Source organism: Gymnogyps californianus, chromosome Z (genome assembly GCF_018139145.2).
Source record: "Gymnogyps californianus isolate 813 chromosome Z, ASM1813914v2, whole genome shotgun sequence".
Taxonomy (NCBI): domain Eukaryota; kingdom Metazoa; phylum Chordata; class Aves; order Accipitriformes; family Cathartidae; genus Gymnogyps; species Gymnogyps californianus.
In genome coordinates this window covers 57,386,866-57,413,730 of record NC_059500.1, presented here as the reverse complement: position 1 = coordinate 57,413,730, position 26,865 = coordinate 57,386,866, and the positions used below count along the sequence as shown (strand labels likewise).

Genomic DNA, 26,865 nt, shown 5'->3' with positions numbered 1-26,865 from the left:
CACAAAATGTTGTAGTGTTCTTGAGACAGCTGTAGAAAATTATTCTGTTCATGTTATTTGTTAATGTGCAGTAAAGGGTAAAGCAGCAAAAACGGAGGCTTATCTGTTTTGACAAAATGCCCTCTCTCCAAGCAAATGACTTACTGGCTTGTGACCCTCTCTTGGTTTCAAATCACTTTTCACTACACAAAGAAGTAAAAATCATAGTAAGTTATTAAGTCTAGACTAGGGCAATGTGTTAAACTAACAAAATAGGCTGTAAAAGGAGAAGACTGGTGTAAAGTACTGCTTCTATCACATAGTGTAAGAGAAGTTAGAAAGCTGGTACACAAACAGCTAGCTTGACTTCCTGGCCAGAGTTCCAGATCTGGAACATGATGTGGTCATGAAGATGATTAAGGGATTGGAGCATCTGTCATAAAAGAGGCTGAGAGCTGCAACTGTTCAGCCTGGAGAAGAGAAAGCTTGGGAGGGTCTTACCCTGTGTACAAATACCTAGTGGGGGGTATAAAGAAGATGGAGCAAGACTCTTCTCAGTGGTGCCCAGTGACAAGAGGCAGTGGGCACAAACTGGAATATAGGAAATTCTATTCAAATATAAAACATTTTAAACTGTATAGAGTGGTCAAACACTGGATCAGGTTGCCCAGAGAGCTGGTGGAGTCTCCATCCTTGGAGATACTCAAAACCTGACTGGACGTAGCCCTCGGACACCTCCTGTAATTGACTCTGCTTTAAGCAGGGGGCTTGCACTACACAATCTCAAGAGGTCCCTTCCAACCTTAACTATGCTGTGATTCTATAATCTACTACGCAGCCTGCTTATTGCATGTGTGACCACCTCTAGCGTTAAACTTTTGTTAATGCAAAAAGCCCCAATGCAAACCTATTCACATTCTGGCTTCTGAAATATCTTAAGAGTTTTGTTTGAAAGGTTCCTTCTTACAATGTTGAGGGTTAAGTCTGCCTCATAAACTGGAAAAAGCTTATACGATTTGACTTGGAATTTGTGTTAAAAGCTCCTTGGCTTGAAGTGAAGTACTGTTTAGGAATATAAAATGGCGAGACAGTGGCTGTATTTCCCATCACTAGGAATGTGAGCTGAATTAAGTACTTATACAAGATATCTAAGCCAGGAAACTGCTAGTGTAAAAACACCATGAAGGTTGAGATCAAATCCATACCACATGAGCAAAACATGAAAATTGAATCACTTTATTTGGACAGTGTTCAGCTGAGCAAACGTAATAAATATAAAATCCCAGGCAGTTGTTTCTGGCATGTTTAAGTTCCTCACCAGCTTGTGGGGTCAATGTTCTTGAATGGTTGAAGGTTCCAGAGATCTTGCAAACTTGTTGAAACTGCAATGATTTTGCAGGAGCATATGTCCAATGCTTGGTATCAAACACAACTTAAACAAGTAAAACTGCATTGATACAGCCATCGTTTTCTGGATTGTTTGTTACCTGTGCATATTTCCCTAAAGAGAAAAGGGAATTAAATGTCTACAAAAGCTTGAAGTAGTTCATATAATTAGAATTTTCTATGTTTGCAAGTTCAATCCACAAGTCTCTTTAAAAGTGTAGCAAATTCCTGTTCCAAAACCAAAATATATTTTGAAATCTAAATCTACCGTCTGCTGAGCTGCAATAAACTTAGGTTCTCAAAATAATTTATTCAGGCTGTTTTTTATAAATGGATCATGTAGAGTTCTGGGTGGATTTAAAAAAAATCATTGATACGTTCTGCTATAGTCCAAGTCAACCTCTCTGTTAAAAGAAGTCAGCCTGATCCTATGAAGATACTTCTACACAGAACTTCCACTGAAAACATAACACGATTGTTCACAGTTCACGTGGTTAGGTCTTTATAGACTTGTAGCACTGCTTAATGTGAGACATAGGCAAGCAAGTACAGTCTTTGTTCTGAACTTCACCTAATTTGATTTTGAAAGTGTGAATGAAAAGCCTAAGATTAAAACTTAAAACTTGCATTTTTAGAGCTGCCTAGCTTCTGCTACAGCCCAAACCTAACATTTAACAGTCGATCAATTATAGGAAGTGGTCTTAACAATACATCAGGCAATGAAGACTTAAAAGTTTTAAAAGTAGTTCTGCAGTATAGCTAGTTTAACTACTTACCCCAAATAACTTTGCCCCCTTGTGTCACGAGGCCAAGCTCACTCACGTTCACCTCAATGACGGTACCCTTGGTAATTACACCCAGTGTTGTATACAAAGGAGAAGAGGGATTCTTTTTTACACCAAGGATAGGTAGGCAAAAAGTAGCTTTAAGTTCAGGATGTGTCACATGTGCCTTCTTGAAACGTAAGCCCTGTTGCATAAGGAGTGTTAGAAAAGTTAGTACTTGCTTTAAGCCCTCACAACTAAGGTAGTTTAACACTTTTAGCATTATGTCCTCAGCTTTATGTTTTGAGACTGGGTAGAATGAAACAACCTGGAATACAGAATGCTATCTACCTACTACAGAATGCCAGATTTGTTTAAAAACCTGATTAATGACAAGATAAAGCTTTCCACGTATATTTTCAGGATGCCAATTTTTAATAGTAGTACAAGAAGAATATGTGCTACCACCTCAGATGGCTTCTGTTCCATGAAGAAATGAGGTGTTTATGATAACGTATTTAACAGTGCTACTGGTTTTTAAGACTACAAATTTCTCCTTTATTCTTGTAAAACTGAAAAACCTTTCACATACTGTAAAATATTAAATACCCATCTCTTACAGCACTTTCTATCTAGCAAACTGTGCTTCATAAAGGGTACTTAACCGTGAAGTACCATAAACTTTTCTGTGTCAATAAAAATCTATCCAAGGCTTCTGTGTAAGATGACTGTCAAAATAGTAATGAGGTATGATCCAACAGGCAGCTTGCCTAGTGATTCTGTCTATTCCTGTGAGGAAACAGGAAGAGGTATTTATAGAAAAACTACACTGTCTCAGTGAATCTAATTGTTCCTCCTGTGCACTGCCAGGCTGCTAGAGCCCAGGCACTGTTCCTGCAGCTGTGTAAGAAAGTCAGGCTGGCATAGCATTTCCCTTGGATATAGTATGACTGTGCTTCAAGCTTACATAACAAGCCAGAAGGAGGGAGTTCTGGAGTCCTGGAACAGAGCTGGCTTCTGCAGCTGACAGAATCACAGCAGCTTGAAAAAGAAGCCTCCAATTTTAAAAGCTATTCAAAGTGCCTTTGCTAAAGACCTTCCCATGCTAATTTGACAGCTCATAACTTTAAAGTTACTGGCATCATCTGAGTTACGGGAGTAAGAGCAGAGATTTCAACACAGACTGTGACTGCAGGGGCATCTCCCCACCCTCAGGCTATTCTCCATTTAGATTTCTGCAAGGGAACTAATAGGAATGTTCTACATCAGTAGTAATCAAGTGCATTATCAGAAGAAAGTTTCCTTGCCACAGGAACTGAAAACAGTAAGTCAAGAGAATTATTACTTAAATATTCTTTAAGGCTCGATAACATTACCATTGGTCGAATGAATCGTTCGTATTTAGGAGGCTTCCTAGTAAAGCCATCTCCAACAAAACAAACTTTTGTAACCATTCTCTTCCAGGCCTTCTTCTTTCTCTTTCCGGTACGAATTACTTTTAAAACTTCTGTTTCTCCTTGTGCACGGACCTTTGGCACCGGAACCTCCCATTTCCCCTGGAAGAAGGGGGGGGGGGGAAAAGTCAATAGTCTTACATGCCACATTGCTAAATGAAAGGGGACAACCAAAGCGTAAAATGAAAATTTCCCTAAAGAGTAGTGGTACACCATACTTTTTATACAACTCATAGCTACTTATTTTAATTAGCATTTAGTTATGAAAATCAAGATACTGCAGATGCTTACTTTGTCCTAGACTGCTCAGTTACTCAAGGTTTCAGGTTTTGTACAGTATCAATATCTAGACTTTGCTTGTAGGCTGTAAGTCACTTTAGCATCAGCAACACAAAGTGGTCACTGTCACAAGTAATACTAAGTATCTGAATTTTAATAGTTACTTACGGCTTTTTCTTTTCTTTTCTGCTTGATCATGTTAGAGAGAACCTTAGCCCGGGACTGGCCCTCTCTGTCCAGCAGGTACGCTGGTACAGCTCCCTTGGGTGTTTTTTCATCATTCTTTTTCTTTGTATTTCTCTTTTCATGCATTTTAATGCTGCAAGGAAAGAAAACTAGTATTAAGAGTAGGAAAAAAAAGGCTGATTTTTACATGTATCCTTCTAAATTAGCTTGTGCCTGCTCAAAATTTTCTTTTAAAAGATATTTGTAAACAAGTACATACTTATATTTAAGGAATAATCCTAAATAATTTTCAAGGTAAACTAGTAATTTCACTTAATGTAACAACTGACAGATTGCACAGCGCATAAAAGCTTGTTAATTCCCGTCAAGACAGGAACATAAGACATGCATCTTATTAAGGAATTTCTGAATGACTTAAAACAAGCAACCAAGCACTTTGAGAGATAGTAGCCTTCCTCTCTGACAAAAAAATACTACTACTCTTCTGAGATTTGATGGCAGTGCTTACAAATCTGAGGAACGTGTGTATGTGTAAAAGGGGTCGTGTTTTGTTAATTTTGAGGCCATTTAGGGGGAAAAAAAAGTCCCACAGTCTAGTTAACAAACCCAATACCTTTACAAGTAGCAGAGGAAAATAACTGCCTACACTTGGAAAACAACAAAAACAACATGGTGGACAGATATTAAGTACATTAACAGTAAAGAGTATTGTTAACAGCTTTGATTTCAATTTCTGAACAACAGAAGAAATTTCAGAAAAATGCTTTTGTTTATCTATGCTTGATATTGTAATTTATCCTGGAAGACAAGCCTCGTGTTCTGCTCAAACACTGTGTATGTTACTGTACTTTTCTATTAACACTGTTAAAAAAAATGCCTGCTGCCTCTTGCTACACTAATACAGCAGTTGATGTAAAAGCCCTAAGCATTCATATTTTTGTCATAATTACACTAGTCATTGCTATTGCTAATTAACACTTATTTTAAGGAATGGTTTTAGGAGCAGAATTGTTAATATCCATTGAAAAGACAGAAGAGTCTTCACTGTGGCAAAACGCACTTTCTGCTACAACCTGAGTGCTACTTAAAAGTGTAATGTATGATCCAAGTAGTAAGCAGTTCCTTGTAACGATATTAACGTCTCATCTCATCCTTCAAATGTCAGGATGACTGGACGGCGTCAGGGAAGCAGCGGGTACTCACGTCTTCTTCATCTGTATCTTCTCAGCGTGCCGCTCCTTGTGGTAGAGCTTGGCCTTCAGCCCGATCATCTTCTTGGCCTTCCGAGACCGCTCGTGAGCCTCGCGGCCCTCCTTCTTCCTCCTCCTCTCGTGGTAGTCCAGGCGGTACCCATAGCGCTTGCGGTGCAGCTCGATGTACTCGTTCTGCGGCTGTGGGCACAAGGCAGCGCGGTGAGTGGGTATCGGCGCCCGGGGCCGACGCTGCACCCTCACCGAAGCCCGGCGCCGCTGGGACACGCGGCGGAGGCCCGAACGGGCCGCGGCCCGACGGCGGCACGCTCAGTGCGGGGCGGCGGGGCCAGCTCAGCCGCCTTCTCCCATCCCTCCTCCCGCCCCGTGCCCCGTCGCCCCCATCCCGCCCCGCCGCGCCGGCTCCCACCATGGCGGCGGCTCCGCGGCGTCCCCCCGCGCTTCGCCGAGCCCTCCGCCCAGCAGCCTCCTCCGCAGCGAAAAGGCCGGGCCGGCCGAGAAACGGCCCCGGCTGGAAACGCTCCCCTGCGGTGCTTTGGTTCCTCCTGGCGTAGAGGCGGCGGTCCGCGTCTCCCGAGGGCTACGCGCCCGACTTGGCGGGCCGGAAAGAGGGGAAAAACGGAGGGGGAGAGGCCGCAGCCGCGCTGTTTGCCGCCTGGGTCTGTCAGGTCGGGGCGGGAGAGCGGAACCCGGGGCGGTTTGGTGGTGGGGCCGGCGGGGACAGGAAGAATGAGCGCGCCTTCCGGCGGTATGGCGGCTGTCCCGGCCGGGGCCCGGCCCGCCCCGCAAGCCCAGGTTTGGCCTTGTTAAAGCTCTTAATCTGGAGGCAGAAGATAACGCAGGGGCGGCGGAGTAACGTGCCAGCGGTTCGTAACACGGCAGGGAGGGCAGTGTCGGTTTGCGGAGCGCCACCGGGGAGCGGCCGCCTGGGCCGCTGGCGGGGATCGGCTCGGTGGCTTGTAAGGGGCAGTGTGAGGGCACCGCTCCCGTCCTGCGCTCCTGGCCAGCAAAGTGCAGCGGCGGCTCTGGAAGACGGGTGTGTGGCTCGAAAATGGGGGGGTGGAAGTGAGGCTGTATGCAAGCTTCTCTCTATTGTGAAACTCTACCACGAAGCATAAAGTCACTGGAGCTGGATATTGGTGTCTCCTTAAATAAGCAGTGGCCAGCTAGGAACGCTTTTGAAGCTTCTGCACCTGGGCTTTGTGTCGCAGTGGTTTTGGCGATGCTTAAAAGTTCATAGTACTTAATATTTTCTGTTATTTCTGTCCCAGATGTGTACTTTTCCCTGCCCCGCTTCTGCCTTCAAGATCAGAAGAGCTATTTATGCTTCACTGATCGGTCATCAGTACTCCAGAGCTTATCTGACCGTGCGTGTAAACTCTGATGTTAATTTTTCTGCTTTACTGTTTGCAGATTTCTTTGAGAAATAGATTTAGTGTTTGTGGGCATGCATTTATGCTGCATTTTTAAGTCTTAATAACGCTATTTTTACAGATCTGACACCAACTTTAACTTGCAAAACAGTGACCTGAAAAATAGTAACCTAATCTAACTTGAAAAACAGTTAAGTTTCATGAATGATTTATGTGGAAGTAATGTTGTTATCTGTTTCCTGTCATAAACGTTTTGTACAATGTTTATTTATCTTGGCAGGGAACAGCTTTAGAGACAGGAGCCAGAATGTTGAGAATTACGAAGAAATTTTCGGTGAACACATTGAAGTCATCAAGTTTGTGCAATGAGGTAAACTTTTTCCCAAATTTTGATACTTTCTCTGTGAGCAAAAGAAATACTTGGGTTACTCTGAGTAAACATTTTTTTTTTTTGTCTTTCCTTTAAAAATTGATATCCAAACAGAACACATAGTTTCATGTTGGAATTGGACTTCACATGTCAGAATGATGAAAGTTCCACAAAGTGGAAGTTGAATTTGTAATTTTTCTTTAAACTTTTTTAGTTATCTCTGATTTTGATTACCTAACATTTGTAATTGTTACATTTATATTATTTACACAAATAATTAGACATATTTAAAATATTGTGGCTACTGACAACATGTTTTGATGCTATTATATATTTTTACTGGACTTCCGAAATAATATTGGGATTGGACTTGGTTTAAACCTTGGTGCTACCATCTTCATGCTTCTGCTTCCAAATAGCTGGCATTTTGAGCTTATATGAATATCTAACAACTGTATCGGTTCCTGTAGATCTTTTTTTTTAGTTTAGTTTTCTACAACTGGCAAAAATGTAGCTACAACGTAATTATTTATAATGATAAATATTCTATATGATTCTTTTTTTTTCCTTTTAAGCATGTGTATTTCAGGAAGACAAAAATGAGAGTTGTAAGTGTGACACAGCAAAACTGCAGTCTAAGAAACTACAGTTCTCCACCAGGTATAAGTTTAAATTATTTTCTTAATAGTAAGGATTACTCTAAAAATGAGTAAGAATACTTTCTGAATTGTGTTCTATTGTATTCTTTTGGTCATTATTTGTAGAATGCAGTGTATGAAGTGCAAACAGAGCAGTTAAAAGGTTCAAGGACTGAAAAGAAGTGTTTTTATTGCTGCTCTTTTCTTAGTAGATGCATGGTATAAAACCTTTAAAAAATAAGAAAAAGAAAAGACACAGATGTATAAGAAGTCAGGTCAGTTGTGAAGTGTGCTGGAACCCCTGTCTGGTTGCCTGAAGTATTAATTGGTTATCAGGTAACTGATGATAGCCAGCATGTTGGACAAGGACAGAAAGACAAGAATCTGATTAAATAGAAGTTTTAGGTTATCATTAGTGTATTGTCTTTGCAGACTCAGGATAAAAGAGAGTGAAAAGAATAAGATACTTGGAAAACAAAATTTCAATTAAAAGCAAGTTTTGCTTGTTTTTGAGTAGCTACACTGAGATTGAATGGAAATCAGTTGATATAAGGTAGTGTTGGGAGTCAGGGCCGCTTTTTCTACATCAAGATGGAGATGGGAGGAAAATATTTGTAACTGGTGGGTAACCAACTTCTTTTAAAAAAAAAAATTGTTAATGGATTCAGCACTGTGTATCTTAGCAAAAGTTTAACCTGCAGTCATGTACCTGAGAAGAAGACTTACTCTTAGTTGCTAACGTCAACACAGTCTCTGCTGCTACGTATTACTGTTTCTGTGTCATTGTTTATGCAATGTCCTTGCCGTCTACTGTATTTATCCCTGGTTTTGCTGTGCTTAATACCTCAGTGTGTCACATTGAGGCAGAGCTTCATTCTGTACACAAGAAGATATTGTGACTTAGAAAGCAAGAAATCTCAAACATACTAACGTGTTATTTTGTGGATTATTTCAGAAACTGGAGAGAAAAAGGCAGTGTTAGTTGGAGTTTTCATTTGGGGGGGTGGTGGTAGGTGTTGGTGAATTTCCAGCCTGCTGCCTTGCTTCTCCTAAGATCAGTCTTTCTACTCATCGAGACGTTAGCCTATAAGATGCCTCTTTAATGTCTCTCTGGTAAGGGGGATTGTGGTGGGGTTGACCCTGGCTGGATGCCAGGTGCCCACCAAAGCCGCTCTATCACTCCCCTCCTAAGCTGGACAGGGGAGAGAAAATATAATGAAAGGCTCGTGGGTTGAGTTAAGGTTCACTCAGCGATTACCGTCAGAGGCAAAACAGACTCAACTTGGGAAGAAAAATAAAATATTAATTTATTACCAGTCAAATCAGAGTAAGATAATGAGAAATAAAACCAAATCTTGAAAACACCTTCCCCCCACCCCTCCCTTCTTCCCGGGCTTAACTTTACTCCCAATTTTCTCTGCCTTCTCCCCTGCAGCAGCACAGGGCGGGACAGAGAATGGGGGTTGCAGCCAGTTCATCACATGTTATTTCTGCCGCTCCTTCCTCCTCAGGGGGAGGACTCCTCACACTCTTCCCCTGCTCCAGTGTGGGGTCTCTCCCACAGGAGACAGTCCTCCACAAACTTCTCCAACTTGAGTCCTTCCCACAGGCTACAGTTCTTCATGAACTGCTCCAGCGTGGGTCCCTTCCACGGGCTGCAGTCCTTCAGGAGCAGACTGCTCCAAAGTGGGTCCCCTGTGGGGTCACAAGCCCTGCCAGCAAACCTGCTCCAGCGCAGGCTCCTCTCTCCATGGGTCCACAGGTCCTACCAGGAGCCTGCTCCAGCGTGGGCTTCCCGCGGGGTCACAGCCTCCTTCGGGCATCCACCTGCTCTGGTGTGGGGTCCTCCATGGGCTGCAGGTGGATATCTGCTCCACTGTTAACCTTCACGGGCTGCAGGGGCACAGCCTGCCTCACCATGGTCTTCACCATGAGCTGTAGGGGAATCTCTGCTCTGGCACCTGGAGCACCTCCTCCCCCTCCTTCTTCACTGACCTTGGTGTCTGCAGAGTTGTTTCTCTCACATACTCTCACTCCTCTCTTCGGCTGCAGTTGCCGTTGTGCAGCAACTTTTTCCCCTTCTTAAATATGTTATTACAGAGGTGCTACCACCATCGCTGTTTAGCTCAGCCTTGGCCAGCAGCAGGTCTGTCTTGGAGCCAGGTAGCACTGGCTGTGTTGGACATGTGGGAAGCTTCTGGCATCTTCTCACAGAAGCCACCCCTGTAGCCTCCCCCCTACCAAAACCTTGCCACGCAAACCCAGTACATCTGTAGATGGTGAAGGAATGTTAGTTTAACTATTGTTGAGTTCTGTTTGGCCTATCAAAGATAAACTGAAGTACTAGCAAAGTGAGTTCCTGAAACAGAACTTAAATGGCTTGAGTAACTGAATTATGGATTAGTTTCATAAAAATTTAGCTTGGCAGCTTATTTTCCAACTAAATAGGGTGTGACAGAGGAAATATCTTTCAAGAAAATATGCATTTAAAACTCCTTCGTCCCATGTTTTTTAACCTAGGTCAGTTTGCATTTTCTCCCTGAGAATTATGCTGCCTAGCTTCAGTATTTAAAGGAGAAATGACTTTTGAAATTTGTTATCTAATAACCAGTTCAGATGAATGTCAGCATTACAGTTGTCTTGAACTGTGGCGTGTTTTGTTATTGCTTCTGCAGAGTAAGATTTTACTGTGCCGATGATACTTTTCTGCATTGGCTTTTTTCTGTTGTTTCTAAATTACAGCTGTGTTGAAGAGCTTTTCTTTTTTTTAAGAGAGAGATTTATTGAAAATTAAGTACATATCTTTAGAAATTTGAGGTGGTAGAGATTATGGATTCTCATGAGTTATGGCTCTGAAGCTTTTTTTTTTTTTTCACAAGTTTTTTAGGAGTTTTCTTAAATACATTTAATTTTGTTAAAATCTGTCATTTCTATAGTGGGATCAGTCTCACAAATTGTTGCTTTGTTTTGTTTGTCTTCAGGAGATGTTAAGTCTCTGCGTTCTGTCATTAATCCTCATATATCCAGGTACGTCATGCTAGCTTATTTTTTGGATGTAACTGGCAGTCAGAGCAATTGATGTGATAAAAAGTCATGGGTTGTTGCTATGCCCATCACATCCATAGTTTATGTGCCTGTTTTAAATTGAAGTTAGTACTTCATTACTTTTACCCTTCTGATATTTCAATATAGAACGGTTGCTGGTGTCAGAGAGGTCTTGGACTGTCTCTTGTTTACATCATCAGAACCAAAACTGGGCTCTTAGGAAAGCTCCAAATCCATGGTGGTTGCTGGGAGCTGAATGAGGAGGAAGGGATGTCTTGGCAGCTAGACCGCTGCTGTGGGCAGGGCTGTATACTTTGTGTTCATGGGAGCGCTCAGCCCTGTTAGATGAGGGCCTTAGTAATGAGGGCAGAGTAATTAGGGGCTGAGCTGCCAAAGGAATGGCTTGGGGGTGAAGTTCTCTTGGAAGACTGCTTCTGTCCTGAGGGCAAATTCAGCTAGCATTAATGGTGAATATGGGGGCTGATTGCAAGCCTGTGATGCGCAGAGCTAGTGAAGCAGTTTTGGAAGCTACCAGCAAGGTAATTCAGAAAGGAAGACTTGGCTGAACAGAATCAAGGACGACTTCAAGGTAACATGGATGCTGTATTTGGGGCATAAAGGGTATATATGCAATGGATTGTTTCAGGCACCAGGGGTTAGGGATTGGGATGGATGAGAGGGTGGAGGGGCTGCTTCTGTCTGTGGGGAGGGCAGATGGGTGAGGATGAGGCCAAGAAGTGGCCTTTCCCTGAAGTGAAGCGTGGAAACCTGTTCCAAAACTCTTCAGTACTGCCGATCTGAAGAAAACCCACCGTTTCAATACTAACGTACTTCAGTATCAGAATGTACACTGTATCAGATATGCAAGAGAGGAAGAATGTTGTTCATCTGGTTTGCTATACTCAGTGAATATTAGTTGTTTATGCAAATAACAATATCACTGAATAAAAAAATTACCTCAGTATAAGCAATGTTTTCACTTTATGCAGAATTCGAAACATTGGCATTATGGCCCACATTGATGCAGGGAAAACTACGACAACAGAGAGAATGCTGTATTATTCTGGATACATAAGAACACTCGGAGGTTAGAAATACTTTTTGTATTTCAGTACATTTGAGAGATTTAATAGTATACAATAACATGCAATGCAGTTAGAGGTTGCAGGTGGAATACTTGGCATAGAAGCCAGTTGTTCCAAAGCTGTGCTGCAATATAATAAAATTTTAATGCACATTCTATTACATTCTAAGGCAGTTGTACTTTTGGAGATCATAGGTTCATATTTTTCTTTTAGTGCATTGACTTGTTTAACATTTAATTAGAGGCTCTCCTTGGTTTACATGTTGGTCTTTGGCCGTTCCGGTAAAGCTGTTTCTTCAGTTCTCTTTTGACCTGTAAAGAAACCAGATTAACAAAAAGTAACCATTCCTTTTGAAAGCCGTAGCACAGGAAGAATTCCTTGCTTCAACAACTCTCACAGAATTCTTCAAGATTGAAAGGGTCACAGCAGCCTCCATTTGTGCTACCTTTTGACCTTTTAAATTTAATTCCCTGTTCTCTGCTGTGTATGAGAATGCTAGATGTTAGGCTTGTGGAGCGGTTGAACTTGGTGGCCTGCTTGTTTAAAACTGTGGAACTGATTCTCTTTTTATTAAAAATTTAAACCCACAAGCAAAACCCAACCTCTTGTTTGGTTTGGGTTTTTTTGGTTTTTTTTAACTTTAGTTTTAACTCAATTACCTTTTAATTACTAAATTTTAAAATGTCAGTCACATTCCATACAATGAGTGCAGCCAGGTTTTTTAAAACTGCAGTTTGTTCATGATTTTGGACTTTGCTTTAGTTTTTAAGTTTCTTGTGCTGTTACTAGGATTAAGAACAACAAAAACATTGTTGGAATTGCTTGTCTTTGACTTACAGAGCATTTGTTCCCTGGAAAGGGAGCCTGGGTAAATTAGCTGACGTTATCATTTTCTGAAAAAGGCTAGTTTTCGTAGCTTATACATATATAAAAGGGACAGTATTTCCAAACCTCTCTCAGCATCTGTATTCCAAGACAATTTTGACTCTTGAATTATTTACCTACCCAACTGTAATCTGGCTTCCTCTTCACAGATGTTGATGATGGGGACACAGTGACAGATTTTATGGTACAGGAGCGAGAACGTGGTATTACCATTCAGTCTGCTGCTGTTACGTTTGACTGGAAGGACTACAGAATCAATCTGATTGACACCCCAGGTACTACGCTTTAGCAGTACTCACATTATTTGGGGATAGTAGATGAGGTGGGGTGTCGTGGAACTAAGTCTTAGTTTTGAATATGGTGCACTATTTAATTGGTTTAATTGCAGCAGTAAAAAGGCCTATACTGAGCTCTGTTCAGCTTTGGCTAATTATTGTTTGCTGATGCCTAATCCAGTTTGTTTAAAGTGAGCTCACACATTTCCACACTAAATTGCTGTCAGTTCTGGGATTGCAGTGGGACAGTCTTGTGTGTTTCAAAGACTGATGGGTGTATTTCTCCGCAAGTGAAGACAGGGTTGTTTTGACATGATTTAAAAAGAAAATTTAAAAAAAATTGTAGTGACCTGTTGATGTTGCCTGTTTGAATTATGATGGTATAAAAGGAAGATTGTTTTTTAGGTCATGTGGACTTTACAGTGGAAGTTGAGCGTTGCTTGAGAGTCCTGGATGGTGCTGTAGCGGTGTTTGACGCTTCAGCTGGTGTTGAGGTAAAAATAACTGGTAGATTTTTTTTTTGTCTAACGACTTGAATTGGACTGAAATAATAATAATAGTCTGGAGATGTTGCTGTGTATTATCTCTTTTGATGCTTTGATCAAAATTCAGCTTCAGGAAGCTGAGCATTTAATTTCAAGTCCTGTAGTGTACAGGAATTTCCATAGTAATAAGGGGCAAATAAGTGGGATTCCCATTAAAGTCAGAGGGTTTTTTGTTGTTTTGTTGCTGTCCTTTACAAATGGTGATTGAGGTAAATGCTTTTGGCTAGCTCCACCAGTGGAAAGAAATGAATGTCTGTTCATTTCTCATTTTCAGATTTCGTGTAGAAAATGAGTAATTTTCAGCCAGAATTTCTCCCTCCCCAATGGCCTATTTAACATGCCTTTTGGGGCATAGTGCAGAAAAGGTGGAGGCAGGCTGGAAATTGACTTTATAGCACGAGATGTTTGAGTAGTTCAATCCTGTAGAAAAGTTACATGTTGTGAAATGACTGTGTTCCATGGGACATACCTTTTTCCTAGATGAGGGATGAGACAACTCTTGATCAGTGTGAGTCACATTATTTCACTTGCTATTGGAAAGCATTTAGGTACCATCGTATGTGAACCTGAACTGAGTAACAGCCCTCACCCCCAACAACAAAACAATTGGATCTGCTTGTGTTTTTTTTTCTAAAACTGCGTAGGAAATTCTTGCATTATTTCCATATATTGGTAAGAGACTATTTCTGAATCTGAACTGATTTTCATATATACCTGTTTTAACTTTCAAATGAAAATGTGTATCATAAATGGCTCAGCAGTACACAAATTACTAGCAAAACCACAGCAGTTTTTAGTGTTGTATGAGTAGCCACAGAAATGCTTGCCTGCGTGTGCTTAAGTATCTTGGCAATAAAGTCTGTAAGTCTCTACATTACTGAGTTTTTTCCATATATATCCCCTGTAATGCTTAGTTTCTCTCCATGTTCCCTTGCCCGTATGCCTGTGTGCCCTTAGTGAAGAACGGAGAATGACGACAGCTGAGAGAAGAGATGAGACAAAGCTGCTTGTGGAGTTCATCTGTGCTGCTAGATACAGGATTGTCGCAACACATTCACCACCGTTCCCTTCTGTACTCTGAACTTGGTCCCTCAGCGGTATTGGGGAGCGTATAGTTCAGCTGTCGGCACTGATGTTCCCGTTTTGTCTTTTGCTTTAGGCCCAGACTCTGACAGTGTGGAGACAAGCGGACAAACATCAGATACCACGAATTTGCTTTTTGAACAAGATGGACAAAAACAGGGCAAGGTATTTAGACAGTTATTTTAATCATTGCTAAAAACCTTGTAAGAGATTGTATCTAATCAAGTTAAAGTTTTTCTGTTAAGCATAGAGCAAGCCAATTATGCTAATACTTACTATATACATCTTTGATTATGCAGATGCATATTTTTGTGTAAATAGGAGTAATTTTTGCGGTAAATAAGGAATGGTAAACCTATTTTACTATATCATTAAGTTTTGTGTAACTTAGTATCTGTTGTTTTAATATAGTTTTACATATGCTGTTGAGAGTATCAAACAAAAGTTGAAGACAAAACCTTTGCTTTTACAGGTAAGCTTAGAAATTACATGTTTATTTGCTTGCTTTTGAATGGAACTCCTTTCTTAATTTTTGCAGCTGTCTAAAATCCCCATTCTATTTGCAGTTGCCCATTGGGGAAGCCAAGACCTTCAGAGGACTGGTTGATGTTATGACTAAGGAACAAATGATTTGGAAACCTACTTCTGATTTGGATGATGGAAAAAATTTTGAGCAAAAGCCGCTACTGGAGGCTGATGATCCCAACCTGTTCCAACAAGTTCAGGATGCCAGAAATACCTTAATAGAACAAGTAAAGTTCTAAAGTAAATACATAATATATTTAAAACTGTTATTTAGAACAGTAGAAAAAATAGGCTGAAAGGGACCTCGGGAGGTGTCTGGTGCAGTGACCTGCTCAAAGTAGGGCTAACTTCAGCATTAGATCAGGTTGCTCAGACCTTGTTCAGTTGAGTTTTCAAGTCTTTAAGGCTGGGATTACAATCTGTCTAGGCAGACTCTCCCAGTGCTTGATCATCCTTGTAGTGAAATATTATTTCTTTTTGTCTGATGGGAATTTACCACGTTGCAACCTGCGACAGCGCTGCTTCTTTCCTTGTGTACCTCTGAGAAAAATCTGGGTCTGTTTTCCCTGAAGCAGACCCACCACCACCACCATTTCAAGTAGCAAGAGACAGCATTTGCGTCCTGCCTTAGCCTCTCCAAGTTAGACAAGCCCATCTCTCTGGGTCTCCAGCTGCACTCCAACCACCTTAGTGGTTTTCCACTGGACTTCTCACAGTTTGTCAGTCTCTTTCGTGCTGGGGAACCTAAAAGCAGACAGTGTTTTAGATGCACCTTCACGAGTGCAGGGTAGAGGGTACTCACCGCTTGCCCCAGTCCACTGGCTACGCTCAGGGGACGCTGCTGACTCAGGCTCACTTGTCCAGCAGGACCCTGTGGTTGGCTTCTGCAGAGCTGTTTCCTAGCTAGTTGATCCCCAGTCCGTATCAGTGCATGAGTTTGTTCTGTCCCAGGTGTAAGATTCTGCATTTGTCCTTATTGAACTAATTTCAGATTTTCTTCGCTTCCTTTCCATCTGTCAAAGATGCTTAATGCACACTGGAAGCATTAATGCGTGATGGCAAAACATGCTGAATATAGAGAGTTGGACTCCCTGTCTGTACAATACGTGCGTAAAATGGAAAATACTCCCTGCTTTATAAATAGGGAAGTGAAGAAAGCAGACATTAAATTTAGCATTCAGTTGGCTAACATGGCATCTTGTACTGTCTTAGATGCCAAAAGATGCTTGGGACAGTCACACAAGGCCTGGCAGATGTGACCCAGAACCTGCAGGATATCCATACCCTTCTGGAGTGGCAGCTAGAAGCTGGATGGGATGTTGCAGTCTGGTCAAAATGGCACTAAATACTTTGTTAGAGGCAGCTGAATCCCACCACAAATCTTGTTCCAGATCCATCCAAAAAGTCCATGGGAGAGATGAGAAAAGAACAGTATAAATATTTCTTTAACATAAATTGTCACGCTGTGAAGCTAAGAAAGATAATAGAAACTTGATCTACTTGATACTAGGTTTTGCACAGTTGACAGTTTAGAAGGGGTGAAGAACAGAAGAATTAATGGAAGTAAAAGAATAATTTGCCTGTTGAGCAGTGCAGAACATTTTAAATAGTTCATCCAGAGTGTTTTTCTTCTCCCCTCAGCTGGCATTTTAAGGTCTCACATTATTTTTTGTAATTTATATAATGATATTGGAAGAGTTGAGAGACTTGAGAGACTCTAAGCAAGCCTTCTCTCCAAGTAAAAAGTTGGGGTTTTTTACATTCAATTTGTTTTTGTACAACCTAAAAGTGTAGTAGTGATTACATTTGAATGCATACTTTTGTAAGCAAAAATATGGGAGGTTAACAGCTATGTTTATCTCAGATATTGATCCGTTTTGCTGCCCTCCATACAACTTTCAATAGCATTGTGCAAGTGCATAAACAGATGATGCGAGGCTTTTAGTTTCCTTTGAAACATCAGAATCAGAGAGATCCATTTTGTATTGCTCTGAGTTCAGTAAAACACATACACAATCTGGTTTTCAAAATTTCCAGGTTTTAAATGGGGATGTTATTACTCAGCCTCTTATCTTAAGAAATGTATTGTCACATAGAGAGCTTTGTAAGAACAGCATTGGGTTTTTTTCCTTTGGTTTCTGGGCCCTTCCTGAAGCAGGAGGGGGTGGACCAGTACTGTGCTAATTGAGATAACCTTGTGTTCGTAAAATATTTTTTTATATGCTTTCTATCCTATTAATCTCCTTATCAGAAACACTGTAAAATTTAGTAGTTCGAATACCAGCCATCTTGCACACTTTGCTTTCACCTAATTAAATGAACGCTTTCCTTTGTCTCTCATGTTTTAACTATTAGCTTGATTAGACTTCCAATTGCTTATCAATGATTCATTTCAGTATTTGGTCAATTGCTGTCGTAGCCACTAGAGGGGACAAAGTGCCTTCCTGCACTTAGGGTGTCCTGAGTCTGTGACAGTGCAAGGGTATATGTGAGACGAGGTTTAAAAAGTAGTTAATTTATTTTTCAATTATTATTGTTTATTTATTAATTTATTAATTTTATTTGTTAAGTGGTACAGTTTGAAAACACAGATGAGGTCTTGTGCCTACAAGCCTTTGCGATGAAGAAGGTCAAAATGCCCTGAAGGCTTGTCCATTTTTTCCAGCTGTGTATCTGTTGGCTTGCAAAGGTTACTTGCTGCTTACTTCACACTTCACCTTGTTTGCAGATCTGAAATACATTCAGTTATACCCTTCATGGCTGTCACTGTACGGCTGCAGGCTTTTTCAGTTTCAGGGAGAAGTATAAGCATTCTGTCTCCCAGTGACGTTTTGCCTGACAGCAGCTTTATGAGTTGACTTTTTTTTTTTTTTCCCCGCCTGTCCTTTCTTGAAACCTTCATTTCCGTAATTTTCTGTGGCTTGAGTTTGTGATCTCTGATGTCTCTAAAGGCTTTGTTCCTGCTCTGTTTAGCTATATTTCCTAAATAACTAAGATTTGTGACTTATCTGTGAAACTGCTATATGCCAAATAATAAAGAACTATTCTGTTGAAGGTTGCAGATCTGGATGATGAATTTGCTGAACTGGTTCTAGGAGAATATAGTGAACATTTTGACTTAATACCAGTTGACAAGGTAATCTTTACATTTCATTATCTATAAACAACTTTTTACAGGCTGTTATTCTGAAGAGCTGGGTTTTTCTTCCTTTGGCACATGCAGGTTATGATTTTGCAGATGTGCATTTTTTTATCAACAAAAAACCCCACCGGCTTTTGTAGTGAATTTACAGTACTGTGAATTTAGGACAAAGTATTTTCAAGCTTAGTATGAATTCTATATGGTAATGCACTAACTATGATTCTCAGACATGCTAGCCACAACTTTGAAAGTAGGGTACCTTTGTTCAGGAAGGGGGTTTTTTTTTGAAAGTTAGGCTGCTGTGGAAGTGTTCAGGGAAAGGTGAATGGAATTTGCAGGTAGAGTCAGTGCAGTTTGTGTCCGAGCTGCTGATTCATACTAACAAAAGTAGCATCTCAACCACTATGAATTGGTTGGATCTTCAGACACTGCATGTTGAAAGTGATGAGGTACAACATTCTGAATTAAAAGGACTGTTAGAAAAAGAACAATAACAGCTGCAGATCTGCATGAAATGTTTAGAAATCTTAAAAGCAGTGTCTTCTCTTTAGCATCTAAACATTTGGGTTTATGGTTTGGAGCTCATTAAAAGCAGTGAAAGGAGTTTGGATGAGTGATGTTACATTTGCAAATACACTTAACTTTTGGGGATTTGTTAGCAATATCTGATAGCTGGAATGCAATTTAAGGCTAAATTGTAGTTCACATGTTAACAGAAAATAATTCTTTTTTGCAGTTACGGTCTGCTATCCGCAGAGTTACGCTAGCTCAGAAGGCGGTACCTGTACTCTGTGGCAGTGCACTGAAGAACAAAGGAGTGCAGCCATTACTGGATGCTATTACTGTGTACTTGCCTGCACCTAATGAGCGTTCATATGAGTTTCTGTAAGTACAGGGAGAAAAGGAAGATCAGGAAAAAGGAAAAATAAGTAGGATAGCATAAAAGGAGAAAATGAAAATTATCAACAAAGCATTCATATCTTTAAAAATGTTTACTGGGTTTAGGTATTAAATAACAGTAAAGATGTGTGGACATAAAAATACACTTGAGTACTGAACCTGCTTGGTCAGTGCAACTGGTATTGTATGCATTTATCTCCAGTTGTCAGACTTGCACTTTAGAGTTCTAAAGTCTATTTTTAATCTGAGGATATTGCCATTTTACAAAATTGGCGTCTAGGGATTATCTTTAGTATTGGCTGAGTCACATGACATCTTACATATCCTACTGGAGCTGGAACTGCTTAGGTTAATATTTTTTGGTATAAATTATGATTTTTAAAAATCTGCTCTTAATATTACAGTAAGAAACACACTGCTTCTTAAATGCGTGGAAATTTAGGTAAATGTGAGTTTGCGTGGATTAGTCCTACAAGTATGCTTTTTGTTGTGCTTTTTATTTTGCAGACAATGGTACAAGGATGACCTGTGTGCCCTAGCGTTTAAAGTTCTCCATGATAAATGTCGTGGACCACTAGTTTTTGTTCGCGTTTACTCAGGTTCACTGAAACCTCAATCAGCTGTATATAATATTAACAAAAGTTGCACGTGAGTAAGATAGAGGTGTGTTTTAGTGTAGCATTGGAATGTCTGTTAAAGCCCTGAGTAATACAAGAATTTCATTTTCAGGGAGAGAATGAGCCGGCTGCTCCTGCCTTTTGCTGATCAGCAAATTGAAATACCATCACTAATGCCTGGCAACATTGCCCTTACTGTTGGGTTAAAACAGGTGATGGAAGAAGTTCCTGATTCTATAAGAGAGCTTGTTTCACTAGTGTGCTTTCTACTTCTGTAGTATTGTATCTCAGATATGTTCTTGATTATTGTGACATATATAAACTTGCTTTATTTGACGTACATGTACATCCTCCTAAAATGAAATATTACAATGTACAAATGTCAGTAATTGACCTGGGAGATGCAGTGCTGATTAAATGGAAAGGACTGAAAACTGAAGGTGTATTTTAGTAGGGTTCTGGGCTTGTATTTATATTGTAACTCTTAAAATACAATGTAATGCCATGAAGAGACCTCCTGTGGGGAAGGAGAGTGATGTTCCAAATAAGTTATGCAAAAGCAACAGTTTAAGTTCATTAAGTTTGTTTCATGCTTCCTTTTATTAGTTTACTAATTCAGTGTTTTATTGTCTGAACAGGCTGCATAGATCTCATTTGCACAGATTTTCCAAAATGTAACCAACTTTGGCATGCATAAGCAAATTTTCATTTACCAATACTGTTCTTTGTGCCTTTATATCTTGACTAGTAAGTTAAATTTAAAATGCAGTGAACTGGACAAGGAAATGTTAGTCTAAGTTTGAGCACAGTTTTCCCTCTTCCAGGTCATTTTAGTTATTTGAAGAGAGAAGTTACAGTAATTGTATGTAAATAAGTAAATAAGTGGAGTTTAGCACAAGTGGTTTTGAGGAAGAGGAATGCTCAGGGTTTGATTTTTTATTTTTTTTTTTTTTTTTTTTTCCATATCCCCTCTTCTCCCCTCCTGTGTCTTCTGGGTCCCTGGGTGTTGATCTGTAGAGTGCCACTGGAGATACTATAGTGTCATCAAAGGCTTCAGCAGTAGCTGCAGCACGCCGAGCTGGAAGGGATGCTGGGGGAGAGAAGAGGTCTACCAGTGATGTAGAGAGCCTTCTGCTGGCAGGTGTTGAAATCCCTGACCCCGTCTTCTTCTGTACAATTGAACCTCCTTCAATGGCCAAACAACAAGGTACAACATAGCTGCCTAACAATATGATAAGGTATTCTACAAATGACATATTCAAGCATAAACATATTCTCATATGTGAGGAACAATGCTCGTCCCCAATCCATGCACACCTGGTTGACATGAGTGAGTTGCACAGATTTATGAGTTGGTGATCTAATAAGTCCCTTTTTGGTGTTTTGCAGAGATGATATATTTTAGATCGTGGTTGTCAGTATCCTTTGCTATTAGTACATCAAGGAGTACTAGTACTTTTCTAGTTTTGTGTCTAGAAAAGTAGTAGTTCTTCATTTTGAAAGAAGAGGTAGAGGTACTTTCATTTCCTACTGTCATGCTTAGTTTTGCTGCTGTCACACTGGTGTGCTGTACGTAGTGTCCTGAGTACAAATAACCTTGAAATGTGGGGGAGTTTTTTTTTCAATCAGCACTTGCAGTTTTACTCTGTGGTTTAAAGTCTTCACTTACCAAGACTTCTGTGTGTCTAGTTAGGGTCCACCCATGCAGTGTGACCTGTAATCTTACTGCCTTTCCCAAGAATCTGTACCAGAGAACTTGGTTATTTGACTCTTTTTGGAAGTATATACTGTAAACTCTGTATCTTCGTTCCAACAAAGCTGAGCTTGGTTGGGGGTGAAGAAGAGGAAGGATAAGTACCAGTGTAGTATGATGGAATGGAGCAAGGTGGAACGCAGATTTGGAGCAACATGTCTGCAGGCTGAGCCACTGGGTTGTAAGGTGTTCCTGTTTTGGGGGGGGGGGGGGTTGGATGTTTTGTTTTGTGGGTTTTTTTTGTTCATTTTGGGTTTTTTTCTTTCCAAAGGCTGTAAGGTCTTTCGTGTAGCTGCTTTCCTCAGCAGTTAAAATAATGGGGAATCACAAAAAAATAATTTACATTTGAACCTTTTCATGTTGAACTCATCTTGAAATATTTAGGCAAATCATGTAAGATTTAGTTGACAATTTTTTCTTATGTGCAAAAGGGAGCAGTACTTTTTACTGACTTAATGAAGCACTTACAGGTTCCATTTTATCTTCATACAAGTACAAAATATCACACTGAAAATGGTGGTTTTAATAATTAAATAAGCACTCTGTAGCGTGCAGTTAATTTGTTGGAGAGAATCAGAAGCTGCAAGTTGCTTGTAATTTGAGCTTTGTTTGCCAAAATCTGTGCTTCTCTAGGGTCCTTGTGATTCCTGAGAATAAGATTTGACCTTATGAGGAAAGTGATGTTTAGATATTCACTGTGATTCTCAAATTACTGAAGTCTCTTTACAAAAAATGTTTGATATTTATGTACAGACTTGGATAATGCGTTGAACTGCCTTCAGCGTGAAGATCCAAGTTTGAAAGTGAAGCTAGATCCTGACACAGGACAAGTAAGATGAATCTTCTATTGCTCACCTTATAACCAAGCTTTATTTTAGAACTGTCAAGACCACCTTTCAGTTAGTTCATTTACATATTGAGATTTTCCTGAATAAAAAGAACTCTCTAAATGTTCATATCGTATATGTGCAAAGTTCTGTGCATCAAACTAAAATGGAGCCTTGTGCTCTTGTGCTTTACAGAGCAGAGGAAGTCATCCTGTGCTCTGCATGTTTTTGACAGTTTCGTATTTTAAAAAGTTTGAATTACATAGTCTTTAAGATAATGTAAAATGACCTTTTTTATAGTGGTCACAGTAGTGGTAATTACCCTCTCACTTACACGGTGTTTATGTCAGGTGGCCTGAAGCAGCCCTGTTTTCTCTCTAGGCTCCTTAGAATTTGAAATATCTCTAAGAGACTATTAAGAGCATGCAAGTCCTTGCTTAAACAGTTTGTATTAAAACCCAAGTTTTGCATGTTTTTCCTCTTCTCTCTTAACTCTCTTCTTACTAGACTATTCTTTGTGGCATGGGAGAACTACACATAGAGATCATTCATGACCGAATCAAACGTGAATATGGAATTGAGACTTATTTGGGACCTCTTCAAATAGCATACAGAGAAACCATCCTAAATGCTGCCCAAGCTACAGGTGATAAGGGATGGAAGAAACATCTTGTTTCTGGTTTTGTAGCTTGATTTACTTTAAATGATCTAATTAGTAACTTTCAGATGAATTTTATGTATTAGGCTTTTTACCAAATGGTTGTTTCGCTTTTTTTTTCACCTGCAGATATACTGGACAAAACAGTAGGAGATAAACGACACTTTGTAACTGCAGAGTTAGAGGTAAGGCCCAGGTCAGGGGAGAGAGCAATGACAAAACCCGTCATCGAGTATGCTGCGAGTGTCATTGAAGCGCTACCCAGAGAACTGCAAGGAGCTATAGAAAATGGAATCACGAATTCATGCATTCAAGGTAAAAGAAGTGCTATGACAGCTATACTGGTCTAACATTTCTGTAAGAAGCAATTTAATATGTTTCTAGGAGGAAAAATTCCTTGGTAGCTTGAAAACCCAAAGATATTACATATTAATGTTAGATGCAAAGGAAAACTCTGAAATTTCCTTAACTATAAAAATTGCTAAACAGTCCTTTCCCTATGCCAGGAATGGAAGTCAGCATGCCTTTGGTTTTAAAGTTGATTTCTTCTCAGTCACTCAACAGTGAGCTTGGGGTTCTTTTGGTTTGTTTTTTAATATGGTATAAGAGATAAGGTGTTTACTTGATGACATCACGTAAACCACAGTGATGTGACAGAAGTGGTTTCGGAGGCCCCAACATGTACATACCACACTTCTATTAGTTACTGACTTTTTGGGGGGTTTTCAAATGTGTTAAATCCATGAAAGTATAAAATAGAAAGCCTTACCTAATTGCAAAGTATAGGCTTTCTAAAGGACTAAAAGTGTCCTTTATGTATGATTAAAAATAGGAAGTATTTAATAACTTGTGGCCAGAGAACTCTCCCTTACGGTAAAATTAACAGGCAGTGGATGGATAAATGAGAATTACTCTAGAAGAAGCCGCATGAGGTGTTTTTTCCATGTTGCTTTGTTGAGTTGGAAAGCATCTCTCATCTTTGACTGTGGAATGAGTCTTGACTGTGTGCTTTCTTCACGCTCCTTGAAGACACTTCAGAACTGTGCTGTCTCCAGCCTAAAATTCATGCCATTTAGTGCTTTAAAAATACATACATACATACATACATAAATCTGGCCATGTTCTCTGTAGGAAAAAATGTGTTTTTTCTCAGATGTGGTTCAGACCTCGCATCCAGTCTAATACAGTTTTTGGTCTGGTTGAGAGTCCTGGGTTGGAGGGAGATAACCTAGCTAGGACACTAGATGCGGTTCATCACTCATGGAACTGAGTTAACCCTGCAGTTTTGGTAGTGGGTTAGTATCAGGCTTTGCTGTGATCACATTGTGTTGAAAAGAAAAATACAGAAGATACTCTGGCTTCTGGTTAAACAAAAGGCTTCGCTACTTTTTCAAATGAGGTCTTGTTTCAATAGACAAGTTTCAGATATTGTAATGTATTAAATAACTTCATTTTTGGGAACAGTTGTATGGATGAGCACACTCAGGAACTTCTGGTTCTGAAAATTATCAGTGCTTTTGGTAGAGAGTAAGAAAGTATGAGTCTGCGTTCCTTTGTGTCTTTTGGCAAAGCTAGGTAGTGACAAAATCACAAAATGAGGAACAAGACCAGTAGTCATGCCTTTGGGGGAGGAAGGGGAAGGAGAGGGGGAAGAGCAAAGTGAGAAGCTCCAAATTAATCCTGAAACTTTTTTGCATGTGTCTTAATATTCAGAAAAACAACTGTGCTTTTTTCTTTTTTTTTTTTTTTTTTTTTTTTCTTTTTTATCCCTAGGACCCTTGCTTGGATTTCCAGTTCAGGATATAGATGTGACTGTGCAATCACTGACGGTGCATCCTGACACCTCCCACACAATGGTATCAGCCTGTGTCTCCCGTTGCATGCAAAAGGTACAGTGAAACTGTAAGCTGCTGTAGAACACAGTAGCATGATATACTACTGGGAAAATACATGTGTATCAATATCTGGTAATTGTTCTTCTCTGACAGCATAATGTCCTCGCTCGGGACTTTATAGCTTTTGGAAGTAGAGAATTTGAGAGGCAGTGTTAGCTTGAGTTATATAGGTACTTCTTATGTCAATTTTCTAAAAAAAAAAAAAAAAAAAAAAAGAAAGAAAGAAAAAAGGAGTCAACGTAACTCTCCTTCCCTTCTGTGTAGGCTTTGAAAAAAGCTGGCATACAAATACTGGAGCCCCTGATGAACCTAGAAATCACAGTAAGTGAAGATCATCTCAGTGCAGCACTCGCTGACCTTGCACAGCGGAGAGGCAGTATTCAAGAAATCCAGAGTCGTCAAGATAACAGAGTTGTGCTTGCTGCTGTTCCACTAGCAGAAACAATGGTATGTGTTTATCTTATTAATGGTAAAATGCAAATCTAATCTTTTTTTATATGCTTAAAAATAATTAGGATTCAGTTCACTTCTTCTGTTGTTATGGATGAATAAGTTTGGAATGGATGTTTTTTATTGTATTTTAATTATTGACGGTCTGAAGCAAGTGCCCACAAATCTAGCAGTGTTTTTGTGCCTGATTCAGATTGTTGAACCAGCATGTTTTCAACTGTAAGTCACAGAAGTAGTAGACAGTACTAAAACAGGTTTTACAGAGAATAGTTTTTTAAAAAGCATATTATTAGGTTGACTCATGCATGTATTGCACTTTTAATACAGTAATATTAAAAAATTAACTTACTAGTATGTTGCAGTATACTTCTGACACCGTTTCTCACTCTCTCTGTGACCTAAGCAGCTTTCTGTGCTAACTTATCTTCCCTTTATCCTAAAGTGAGTGACATGTTCTCCATTTTGTCCAGGGCTACTCAACAGTTTTGCGTTCTCTAACATCAGGCTCAGCAACCTTCACTTTGGAGCTTGCCAGTTATCAAGCCCTGAACAGTCAAGAGCAAAGTGCACTTCTACAGAGGAGGATGGGGTTGCTGTGATCGCTTTCCTCTGTACAACAATAAAGATATTTTTTATCCTCCCTGTTAAATATTTTCAGGAGCCTATTTATGTACACCAGTACGTTCTTCTGGGACCAACTGGTTGTGGTGAATGATGAATTAGCAGCTGTATGAGCAGACTGTGCTTTTAACTGCCCAAGGGAAGGTTCAGGAGACTGTGTTCTTCTGGCACAGCCCTGAAATTGCAAAGCAGCTGAACCAGAGGTGCAACCACAATTTGCTGCTTTGCAAATTCCTATCTTGCAGATTCTTATCATGAGAAGTGATGCAATCCTCTTCACAGAAATGAGCACTAAGTGCACCTTAATGTGCCATTAGGCCTGTTTCTTACTTTAGTAAGTAAAGTTTGTGAAGTTTATGTCTATAAATGAAATAACTTTACAGTTTTGGCAGTCTGTATCTTGATGTGTTTTCAGCTGAATAAAAGAATATGATTAATAAGCATTTTAAACTGTACAACTGTAAGTATTACTTCCTGTATTGTCAGAAACCAGTTTGAACCAGAGTTCAGGCCTGGGTGTAACTTCAACCTGAGTTTGCTTTTTAGCAAGTAGAATGGATGCTTCTGCAAATTAAGTAAGGTCTGTGCAAAAAATACAACAAAGGCAGAGTTCCCCCAGGACAGTGCTCCCCATCTACCACCTTGGAGTATGTTGAGGGAGGATTTTTTTTGACCTTTAAGAATGAGTGATTTAAGCTGTAATGGTTCTGATTTGCTATGTGTTACAAGTCAGTTCTGATTTGCACTTATCTGGTTACATAGAAAAGTAGCAAATGATAAGATACTTTGAAATAAAAAGATAGTTTGCTGTTTATTTAAATAGTATCTTACCTTTATTTTCCCTCAACTTTAGAATGTAAGGAAACTGGAATTGGTAACTATGGTATCAAGTTTCAGGATTTCACAGTGAAGAATCCCT

The 26,865-nt window shown here is 39.9% G+C and overlaps 2 protein-coding genes across 4 annotated transcripts; one reads left to right on the top strand and one right to left on the bottom strand.

Moving 5' to 3' along the window:
- Window positions 1-1,199: 1,199 nt before the first annotated feature.
- NSA2 (NSA2 ribosome biogenesis factor) lies at window positions 1,200-5,725 on the bottom strand. Its single transcript, XM_050913527.1, has 6 exons — window positions 5,669-5,725; window positions 5,252-5,439; window positions 4,031-4,181; window positions 3,506-3,685; window positions 2,142-2,334; window positions 1,200-1,480 (listed from the first exon to the last, which is right to left on the bottom strand). The coding sequence occupies exons 1-6, from the start codon at window positions 5,669-5,671 to the stop codon at window positions 1,413-1,415; spliced, it is 783 nt and encodes a 260-aa protein (XP_050769484.1). The 5' UTR covers window positions 5,672-5,725; the 3' UTR covers window positions 1,200-1,412.
- A 441-nt stretch (window positions 5,726-6,166) lies between these two features.
- GFM2 (GTP dependent ribosome recycling factor mitochondrial 2) lies at window positions 6,167-26,754 on the top strand. 3 transcript variants are annotated; one of them, XM_050912585.1, is made up of 21 exons: window positions 6,167-6,295; window positions 6,913-7,002; window positions 7,578-7,662; window positions 10,622-10,667; window positions 11,675-11,772; window positions 12,805-12,930; window positions 13,336-13,424; window positions 14,635-14,723; window positions 14,970-15,030; window positions 15,125-15,310; window positions 18,139-18,219; window positions 18,962-19,110; window positions 19,633-19,773; window positions 19,855-19,954; window positions 20,760-20,949; window positions 22,249-22,325; window positions 22,830-22,968; window positions 23,110-23,295; window positions 24,754-24,869; window positions 25,140-25,322; window positions 25,796-26,754. In XM_050912585.1, exons 2-21 carry the CDS (start codon window positions 6,940-6,942, stop codon window positions 25,922-25,924), a joined length of 2,334 nt encoding a protein of 777 aa, XP_050768542.1. In that variant the 5' UTR covers window positions 6,167-6,295; window positions 6,913-6,939; the 3' UTR covers window positions 25,925-26,754. The 3 variants fall into 3 exon arrangements, with proteins under 3 accessions (XP_050768542.1, XP_050768540.1, XP_050768541.1); XM_050912583.1 differs by lacking the exon at window positions 6,167-6,295 and adding an exon at window positions 6,528-6,626; XM_050912584.1 differs by lacking the exons at window positions 6,167-6,295; window positions 6,913-7,002; window positions 11,675-11,772 and having other exon boundaries at window positions 7,605-7,662.
- Window positions 26,755-26,865: the final 111 nt, after the last annotated feature.

Coding starts and splice junctions, on each gene's coding strand:
- NSA2 (XM_050913527.1), bottom strand. Junction 4,182..5,251: donor AAGATACAGATGAAGAAGAC/GTGAGTACCCGC, acceptor CTTTCCTTGCAG/CATTAAAATGCATGAAAAGA. Junction 2,335..3,505: donor AACGATTCATTCGACCAATG/GTAATGTTATCG, acceptor CTTATGCAACAG/GGCTTACGTTTCAAGAAGGC.
- GFM2 (XM_050912583.1), top strand. CDS start 6,531: ATGTGTACTTTTCCCTGCCCCGCTTCTGCCTTCAAGATCAGAAGAGCT. Junction 20,950..22,248: donor TTCAATGGCCAAACAACAAG/GTACAACATAGC, acceptor ATTTATGTACAG/ACTTGGATAATGCGTTGAAC. Junction 22,969..23,109: donor AAATGCTGCCCAAGCTACAG/GTGATAAGGGAT, acceptor TTTCACCTGCAG/ATATACTGGACAAAACAGTA.